At 36.5% G+C, this 10,397-nt stretch overlaps 1 protein-coding gene and 1 pseudogene across 1 annotated transcript; one reads left to right on the top strand and one right to left on the bottom strand.

Annotated features, from left to right (window-relative positions):
* The first annotated feature begins 345 nt into the window (after nt 1-345).
* Nucleotides 346-912, top strand: LOC102867640 (adenylate kinase isoenzyme 6-like). The gene has a single exon (XM_006882585.1). It carries the CDS (start codon nt 346-348, stop codon nt 910-912), a length of 567 nt encoding a protein of 188 aa, XP_006882647.1.
* A 6,462-nt stretch (nt 913-7,374) lies between these two features.
* Nucleotides 7,375-10,397, bottom strand: part of LOC102867230 — a 72,182-nt pseudogene continuing 69,159 nt past the window's right edge.

Raw genomic sequence — 10,397 nt, 5'->3', positions numbered from 1 at the left:
TTAAAAAATCCCAAGCCTTCTTTACATGTTGCAGTCAGGAAAGTTCAAGGACAGAACAACATTTCACATTATTATTAATCACTCTTGTTTTGACATGTATTTATGAATCTGTCTTCTAATCCTCATATTGTTTTCATATATTAAATGATTACAAAAAGTCACATTTTCCTTCTAGTTCCATTCTTGTTATTGTTATGAGTTGTGGAGTTGAAATGATTTATAGCTAGCTGACCTTACAGCAGGTTTTTGAGGCTGTTAATCACATTAGAGAAGATTGTCCATCTTTTTTTCTTAGAAAATCTAGTAGATAGAGTCGAAGCGCTACGAGCCATTGCAGTGGGGACCATGTTGCTTCCAAACATCTTGCTCACTGGCACACCAGGGGTTGGAAAAACCACACTAGACAAAGAGCTTGCCTCAAGATCAGGACTGAAATACATTAATGTGGGTGATTTAGCTAAAGAAGGGCAGTTATATGATGGCTATGATGAAGAATATGATTGTCCCATCTTAGATGAAGACAGAGTAGTGGATGAATTAGAAAACCAAATGAAAGAAGGTGGAGTTATAGTTGACTACCATGGTTGTGATTTCTTTCCTGAATGCTGGTTTCATATAGTTTTTGTGCTGAGAACAGATAGCCATATATTGTACAAAAGACTTGAAATAAGAGATTATAATGAGAAGAAACTTTACGATAATATTCACTGTGAAATTTTCCAGATTCTTTATGAAGAAGTCATGGCGTCCTACAAGGAAGAAATTGTACACCAGCTGGCTAGCAATAAACCAGAAGATCTAGAGGATAATGTAAATCAGATCTTGAAATGGATTGAACAATGGCAGAAAGATAATAATGCGTCACTCACCACAACAGACATGCTTACTGATAGCTCTGTGCCCACATCATAGAATTACACATTTATCAGTATTTCATAGTAAAATTGTATCCCAAAGCTAGTATGTGGAGTGTAAGAGCATAGACTTTTTTTTCTCCATGAGAAAGCTCTATGATAACATATAATGACTAAAACATAAGTTAAGATTGAGAGCAAAGATTGCCATAATTTCAATGTATGAATTCTTAAAGGATACAGAAACCTGAGTGGGTGGACATCTGTAAAACACAATGTGGTCTCTTAAAATAAAAGACTTGAAAAAAAAAATCTAGTAGATCAAACTGCCTCACTTTGGGTTGGCAGTGAAATTCCTTACCAATTAGGCAACCAGAGTTCCCTCTAGGCCCATGGTTGTTGTTAGGTGCCATTAAGTCAAATATGACTCACTTATAGCAATCTTATAAAAACAGATACAAACCCTTCCTTATCATCGTCTCTGACATACTTGAACCCATTTCTACAGTAACTGTGTCAATGTATCTAGTTGAGGATCTTCCTTTCTTTAATTGACTCTTTATCTTTCTAAGCGAATGTAATTTTCTTTTTAAGACTGGAACCTACTAACAACATGCCCAACTTATGTGAGACAAAGTTTCACCATCTTTGCTCTAAGCAGCACGCTGGTTACACTTTATTCAAGACATATTTGTTTATTCTTTTGGCAGTGTGTGGAGTAGTCCATACTCTTCTCTAACACTACAGTTCTAAAGCATTGATTCTTCTTTTTTCCTTATTCATTGCCCAACTTTCAGACGCATAGCAAGTGAACGTAAAGACCATGGCTTGGATCAGGTGGATCTAAGTCTTAAAACTGACTCAATGTTCTTTAGAATTTTGCAGAGTTCCTTGACAACAGATTTCCCAAATGCCTGTTGTTGTCATGCACCATAGAGTTGGAACAGACTCAGCTGACTCTCTAGGGTGTTTTCAGAAGCAGCTAATTGCATGGGAGATTGCTCATCTTTCTCCGATGGAGATTCAAACTGCATTGCTTGGGTTAACATCGCAACTACTTACCACTGAGCCGGCAGAGCTATCTATATTGCCCATTAACTTATTTAATTATAATCCTTTGAACTAGACAGTGCTTTTGCTTTATAAATGGGAGCACTGAGTCCAAGAAAGGTAATATAACTTGTTCAAAGTTATATGATTTATAAGAAGTGGAGCCAGGAACAGAATATGCAAATAGATAAAGGGATGAGTGGTAAATACTAGCTTGGAATTTCATGAAGTTCACCTATGTAACCAGTGCATAGATTAAAAAGCAAAAATTTTCCAATATCCTAAAAGTTACTTCCAATCATCACTGAACTGCCAAAGGATAATTATTTTTTAAACATGATTAACCTTGCATATTTTTCCATTTTATTATAAATATAAGCATGGAATCATACACGATGTATACAAGATTTCATTAGGTATTTTAAAAGAGCTCATTCTTTTTTTAAAAAAAATAGCTCATTCTTCATTATTATTTAATACTTAATTGTGCAGACAATTTATAAGGAAACATTAGTTGTTCTGATACTTTTTTATTCTATGAACAGTGCTGCCAATAACATTCCTGAACATGTTTTCTTATGAACATTTTTATGCATTGGTTGTATGTGTTAATTTGTATGCATTGTTTGGTTAACAGGAATGCCTGTGCTGGCTGTTGTAGACATTATCAATTGGTTTTATGCCAAAGTTTACCTGTTTTAGATCCTGTTGTTGTCAGGTGCCATGGAGTCGAGTACTACTCCTAGCAACCTTATTAACATAAGATCTGAGCCCTGCCCTATCTATCCTATGCCATATTCATACTACCTGACATGTAAGAGTCCTTTGTAGCAGTCACTGTGTCAGTTCACCTTGTCGAGGGTCTTCCTGTCCTTTGCTCACCCTCCACCCTTCCCAGTATCATGTACGTCTCTGAGAAATACTTCCTCCCAGCAACATGCCTGAAGCATGTGAGGCAAAGTCTCACCATCCTTGCCTCAAAGAGTACTCTGGCTATACCCTCTCCAAGACCTATTAGTTTGCTCATTTGGCTGTCCATGGGATTTTCAGTGCTCTTCTCCAACACCCCAGCTCAAAAGAATGAGCTATTCTTTTGACATCCCTATTCATTGTCCAGCTCTCAGATATATAGCAAGACCAGAAAGACTACGGCTTGAATCAGATGCAACCTAGTCCTCAAATTGACATCATTACTTCTTAATAATTTGGAAAGGTCCCTAAATGCAGATTTTCCTAGTATAATGTGTCTTCTTATTTCCTAACTGCTTGAACTAAGGGTGTTAATTGTGGACTAAAGGAAGATGAAGTTGTAGACAGTTTCAATCTCTTTTCCAACCATCATGATGTTGCCTATTGGTCCAGTGGTGACTGGGTCTTTGTTTTTAAAAGTCAATTTGGCTTGATTGCCTGTGGCCCGAGTGCCTGTGGCCATTGGGCCTAGTTTTAATTGTATTTGGAGAGAGCATTGTTCTTGGTAGTACAACACTTGTCTGTAAGTTTTCTGTACTGAGATAACTTGTCAGTTGCTATGATACTGAAAGCTATGCCCCTGTTGTGTCAAATGTCATAAGGGTTACCCATCGGGGACAGATATGACAGGTAGAGTTCCCAGATTAAGACAGGATAACAGGATTGACCATCCACTTCTTAAATAACAGGCCTTTGAAAACACTATAAACACTACAGAAATGATAATTATAGAAGTGGAGTGGTTAGGGCCCAGACTAGAACTTAGTGGAAATGAGGAAAAACAATAACACACAACATTTAATAATTGAAACATGGCATGTGTGTAGCTGGAATGTAAGAAAACTTGAAATTATTAAAAATGAAATGGATGCATGAACATTAACAGAATAGGCAGTGAGATGAGATGTACCAGCCCTGGCCACTTTGAATCAGATAAACATATGGTATACTATGCAGGGAATGAAAAACAGAAGAAGAATGGTGTTGCATTCATAGTAGAAAAGTCACTTTCAAGTTCTATTCTGAAATACATTGTCATGAGTTATAGGTTAATATTCATATGTATACAAGGAAGACTTTAACAGCACTATTATTCAAATATATGCTCCTACATCTGGAGCCAAAGAGGAAGAAACTGAGAATTTTTACCAAATTTTGCTGTCTGAATTGATTACATGCAATCAAGATGTGTTAATAATAATTTTAAATAAATCTACTGTCTTCTCTTTAGAACAGAAAAAAATATTTTTTATTAATTATATTATCACTTCTCCTACCTTTATCCTTTACTCAGGATTTAATTGTATATTTAAATGATACTTTTATTACTTATTTCAGGATCAGAATTATTATATTGATTCCCAAAGTAATGAAATCTTGGCTTGAGCAAAATTCTCAATTGTGCTTTGTTCTCCTTTCCTTTTATCTGAATACTTTGGACACATCTAATACAGCTGGCTACATAGTTATGGTGCTCTAAGTTTCACTGCCTTTCATTGATTGGCCCATACTTGAACACAGTTCATGGGGACAGATGTGGTTGTCAAAGATATCGTAGCAATATCTTTTTGTTTAAAAATTTTTCCTGGAAGGAAATTCTGATTCAATTTTTGCCACAGCAAGCAATTATTGTTGCACAGTGGTCCAATTGTTATTCCTACTTGGACCAGATGAATCAACCCCCTAGAAAGCCATATGTGATGGCTAACCCAGGGTTTTCTCTAAAGGAAGCCTATTGTGAAGGCTGATTTTCCACTGTACACTTTTGAATAAAGTCTCTCTTCATCACTGAGGATTCCTCTATCCCACAGATATTCATAAGTTAAAGTGTAGCATTATATGACTAAAATGCTATGTGAACATATGCATGCAAAAATGCTTCAAATACTATTCTCATCTGTCTGGCTTACTTCTTACTTATATCACTCATCTATTACTGCTGTCTCTTCTATCTGTTTTATCAAGGGAGGACCACTGTAGCCTGGGTACCATTTTCTTCTTATGTTTATCCAGACAGGGGAGGGGGGGAGGGGGAATCATCTACGTTTTAGTTTTCTTTTATGAGACTTGTTGGAGGTTAAAAAAGAATAAATATGTAATATTAAACAGTTTGTAAGCTGTAGTGACCTAGTGATAAGAAGCTGCACAACAATCCCAAAAGCACATGGTTTGAATTCACCAGTTGCTCCACAGGAACTGTTGTTGTTGTTATGTGTCATTGAGTTGCCTGCAACTCATAGCGACTCCATGTACAACAGCTTTGAACCCTGCTCCATCTTGAGCCAATTTCATTGTCTCTGAGGTACCTACATCCATTACCTCTGTCACTGAGTCGTAGGTAGTCCCTCATGTGCTTTATTGCCTCTGTAAACCCAATGGAAGGTCAGCTATGAGTCAGTTCTGACTCAACAGCACACAATAACAACAACAATAAATAATTTGTAAGGGTTGTTGTAATTAAATAATCTTCAATTTATCAACAAACTCAATTAATTGCCATTGAGCCAGAACTGGCTCATGGTTCACCCTCCAATGAGGCCTTTAGAGGCTGTAAATCGCATGGAAGGAATTGCATGGAAATCACGTTATCTATCTATCTTCTGAGGAGCAGCTGGTGGACTTGAACCACATACATTAGGGTAGGCAGCAATTAGCAAGCATAATAACAGTAGAATTGAATGTTGATCCTGCACCATCCTCACGTTTGTTATTGTATTTGAGCCCATTGTTGTGACCATGGTGCAAATCTATCTCATTGAAAGCCTTCACCTTTCCCCCTACCTCTCTATTAGGCATGATGGCCTTCTCCACAATGCTTTTTTGAAATAAGAAGAATAACTTGGGGGAAAATGTTTGTCCTCTTCAAATCTTTAAATTTCTTAGGATTAAAAACAAGCAGCAGCAGCAGCAGCATTTGCAGAAGAAAAGAGCTTTATCTTAATATGTTGTTGGATGCTATTGAGTCAGCACTGACTCTGAGCTGACCCTCTAGTGGGTTTTCAGAGGCTGTAAATCACTCAGGAGGAGACTGCCCATATTTTGCCTACAGAGTAGCTAATGGATTCAGACCATCCGCCTTTGGGTTGGCAGCACAAGTCCTTACCACTAGGTCACCTGAGTCCTATTTTTAATATAGTAGAATGACAGCTAGTGTGGAGTCTCATGGATTATTTTTTTGAGTAAATAAATGATGCCTGAAAATACTTAGTATTTTACACTCAGTGACAACTCAATGGTACATAACAACAACAGTTCTTGTGAAGCAAAAATGTTTCCATTTTCACTTTTGAAAAATAAATTTGATAGCAACATTTACTATAGTTTTAAAAACTGATAATATATAGAAATAAGCCTCAAATATGAGAGTAAAAGAAGGAAATGCCATAATTTGATCTTAAGTATTTTATTAATTTTCTTTAAATGCTGAAATATTGACTCAATGCAGTTAAAACTAGCTCAGGGCACACAATATGCTTTAACTAGGCGTCCTTCTGTCTGCATAGAATTGCCTGGATAATAGTAACAAATTACCTGAAGTTTGCTCCTTTTATAACATGTGATGCTTGCTATTACTTGTGTTGAGGGGTGAACACATAGCAAAGAAAACACATTTTGAGTTGCAGGCAACTCGACGGCACATAACAACAACAACCCACCATTATATTGTACAATTCTTTTAGATCTCTAAGTATTCTATCATTTTTCTCTTTTCTCCTTTAAAGAAGCTACTGCAAAATCACTGAAATCTCCACTGTGCAGTCAAACCACATTGTTTAGAAAGGCTTCTTTAGCTTTCTCCAGCAGGCAACCTTTTCTTGTTTCTATATTTTGATTTTCCTAAAAGGGCAAAATCTGTTGAAAATTAGTAGTTAGTACAGTTAAAACCTCTTGCAGATGTCCATGGTGCCAAGCCAAGGTTTAGAGATTTTGACTCTGTCTCTTTGTAATTGTGTCATTCTTGTTAAATCTGACAATATTCATTCAATGATAGAATGACTATCATAATGTTAGCTCATTTTTAAAAATTTTATCTAATACTATTCTAGGAACTTTATATGCATGATTGATTTGTCACAAGAATCCTTTGTTCTAGATAATATGATCTCTACTTTATAGATTGGGAGCTCTGGTTGTCCAGTTGCAAGCAGCTGCACTGCAATCTCAAAAGCACACAGTTCAAATCCACCAGAGGAAAGATAGGAAATCTCTGCCTGTTCAATTAACTGTCTCTGAAAATCCATCATAGGGTCATCTATGGGTCAGTTCCAGCTCCACGCTACACAACAACAACAATTACTTCATAGATCAAGAAAGTTAATTCTTATTTGCCCATTTTACAGATTAAAAATATTGAGGTCCTGGAGTTTAAGTAACTTAACCAAGTAATCTAGCTAGTAAATAGCATAACTAATAGGTGAATCAAACTATACACTTATACCTTCTTATTTATTAAGTCAGGCTGTGAGATGATTTTGTTAAATATGCAAAACAATGACTTTCATTAATATGCATCCAATGAATGTTGATTTTTACGATCATTATTTTCATTGAGCCAGTAGGTAAGAAAGAAGGCAGCAAGCACATCTATGACACTGGAAGGTAAGATGTCTCCTATAACATATTCATCTTTTATAATTGTCACAATGCCTACAATGCATGAATAACACAGCATTAAATTGGACATAATTGATAGAAACCCTGTATAAGAGTATAAAGTTCCAAGAATATCATAAATGCTATGATTAAATTAGAAACCTTAACAATTTGTTTTTCTATTAATAATCAAGTACCCACTCCCCTGGAGTAGGTTCCAACTCACAGTAACACTCACTGTCTCTAAGATGGTAAATCTTAACGAGAAGGAAGAATAAAATCTAGTGAGAAGAAATGGACTCATCCTTCTTCTGCGGGACAGCTTTTAGGTTCTACCTTCTGACTTTTTTGTTAACAGCTCAACACTTAAGCTGTTATAAGGAAGGGCTATGTTGTTGTTGTTGTTGTTTGATGCCGTCGAGTCGTAGACGACTCATAGCGACCCTATGAACGAATGGCCTGAGCACTGTTCATACATAGAGTTTCCGGAGACAAGCCATTTCGGAAGTGGGTGCCGCTCCTGCTTCCAGGCTTGATCTATTCCGGAAGCTCCAGCCAACACTGTCCATCATGGGTGCCCATTACCACGTTTGACACATCACTGTCACAGTCTTCAGCATCAGAGCAACCACGAGTTACCTCTGTACAGCAATGCACAGACCAGTGCTATACCACCTAGAAGAATGTTTTACAGGAAGACAACCTGAACCTGGCTGAGGGCCACAGATGAAAATCACCCACCTTTGGCTTGGTAGCATAGCTTCCTTTCCACTAGGCCAATGCAGCTCTCTCTATAGAAAGAACCAGGGAAAATGGAAAGAGGATATAAGAAAAGCATTTTAAAGTGCACATGTTACAAGCTATCAATTTGTCTTAATAATTATAATTTTGCTCACCCCCTCAAAACAGAAGAGAGAAAAAAACTGTCGATAAAATGCCAAGTAGTTGTAAATTTGTTGCAGCCAAAAGAAAAGAACATTCTGTGATTTACTGGATTTAAAACATTATAGTTTTAAACACCATATGATTATTCATTCTTTGGCAACATTTATGGATCTCAAGCTATTTCAAACTGCTTTTTAAAAGTTAATACCCAAATAGTGTTAATATAAAATAGAAATACAAATTTTATTTCTCTTATATGAGGAAAAGAAACTTATTTACTTATAAAAATCTTGCTTAAAGTAATGGTTCTTCATAAAATATTGATTTCATTTATTAGTTGTTTTGTTACTCTTGGTTGATAGTAGACATAATTAAATAAAATATTTTCTTTTTTTCTCCATTAAGCTAGAATAACAGCTCAGCTTTTATGTTACATGCCATTTAGGAAGTACTGATTCATTGGCTCCCTAGATAAAAAAAGATAGGAACCTTACCTGATCCTGTGCCATCTTTACAATCTCAACTGTCCTAAGCCCATTGTTGCAATCACTGTGTCAGTCCATTTCCCGGGAAGGTCTTCATCTGTCTCCCTGACCCTCCACTTTTCCAAGCATCATGTTCTGAACCCATCTTATAACATGCCCAAAACTTGTGATACAAAGCCTCCCCATTATTGCCTTTAATCAGTCTGGTTGTGCTGCTTCCAAGACAGAATTATTCTTTCTTTTAGCAGTCTGTTATTATATTAAGAATTCCTGGCCAACACCACAATTCAAAGGCATATTTTTTTTTTTCTTCCTTATTCATCACCCAACTTTCACATGTAGATGAAGCAATTGGAAATATCATAGGTTGGGTCAGATGCATCCTAGTTTTAAACTGGTATCTTCCTTCTTTAGAACTTTGAAGAGGTTCTTGGAAGTAGGGAATTCTTTTGATTCCTGGTTTGTTGCTTCCCTGGGTAGTGATTGTGGACTTAAGGAAATGATGAAAATCCTTGACACCTTCAATCTTCCCAGCCTCTTCCCCCATTTATTGTGATGTTGTCTACTTGTCTGGTTGTGAGTACTTTTGTTTTCTTGATTATATATATCCATACATAAGGGTATAAATTTTTTGTCTTTTTCAGTAAATGCTTCAAATTCTATTCACTTTGAGCAGGCAAGGTTAAGTGATCTGCATAATGCAGGTTGTTGCTGAGTCTTCTTCCATTCATGATGCCACATTCTCCGGCTTCTTGGATTTTATCTCAATATGGGTTGGTGTGTCAGAATTAGTGAGATTGGCTCAGGACAGGGAAGGGGTTCAGAGCTGCTGTACATATGGCCGCTATAGATCGCAGGTGACTTACGGTACATAACAACAATAACATACTATGACAGGTTTGGAAGCAGGAGTGACATCCACTTGCTAAATAACTTGTCTCTAAAACTCTATGAACTTTGATAAATGTTGATGATTGTAGAGGGGCTTCAGGCCTTTTGTTTATAGGCTGGCATGAGTCATGATCAACTGGAAGGCAATAAACAACAACAATTCAGACTGAATAAGTATGGTGAAAGGATACACAGCCTGTGCCATCTAGGGCCTCATATCTGTTATGAAGGCCCTATTTTCAGACTACCAATCCTTGTTTGCATCCAACTTTTGCATTGCAATCACCAGTTATTATTAATACTTCTTAATTGCATGTTCAATAAATTACAGGTTGAAATTAATGTCATGAAATATATATGAATGATGAGTGAAAAAAATCAATTTGCTCTTTAGACATTTTCGCAAAGCACATTTTTTTCTTTTTTAACAACAATTCTCTTTTAGGATCTGGGGATGTTTTCTCCCACACTTGTTTCTAGTTCTTATGCACTGCACTATTGTTCTTGAGTTTATTCTGACTCATGGAGACCCATGTGTGACAGAGTATGATTTTTCAGTTATGGGATTTTTAGAGGTAAATTTTTTGACCTTCCTTCTGAGGCACTCTGGGTAGACTTCAAATGGCTAGTGGTCATTGAAGCCATTAGTATCACTTCTTTTTTTTTTTTT

This window comes from Elephantulus edwardii, unplaced genomic scaffold (genome assembly GCF_000299155.1).
Source record: "Elephantulus edwardii isolate Elephantulus edwardi_28Jun2011 unplaced genomic scaffold, EleEdw1.0 scaffold00021, whole genome shotgun sequence".
Classification (NCBI taxonomy): domain Eukaryota; kingdom Metazoa; phylum Chordata; class Mammalia; order Macroscelidea; family Macroscelididae; genus Elephantulus; species Elephantulus edwardii.
Note: the sequence above shows the minus strand (reverse complement) of the source record. Positions and strands in the feature narration are given on the sequence as shown.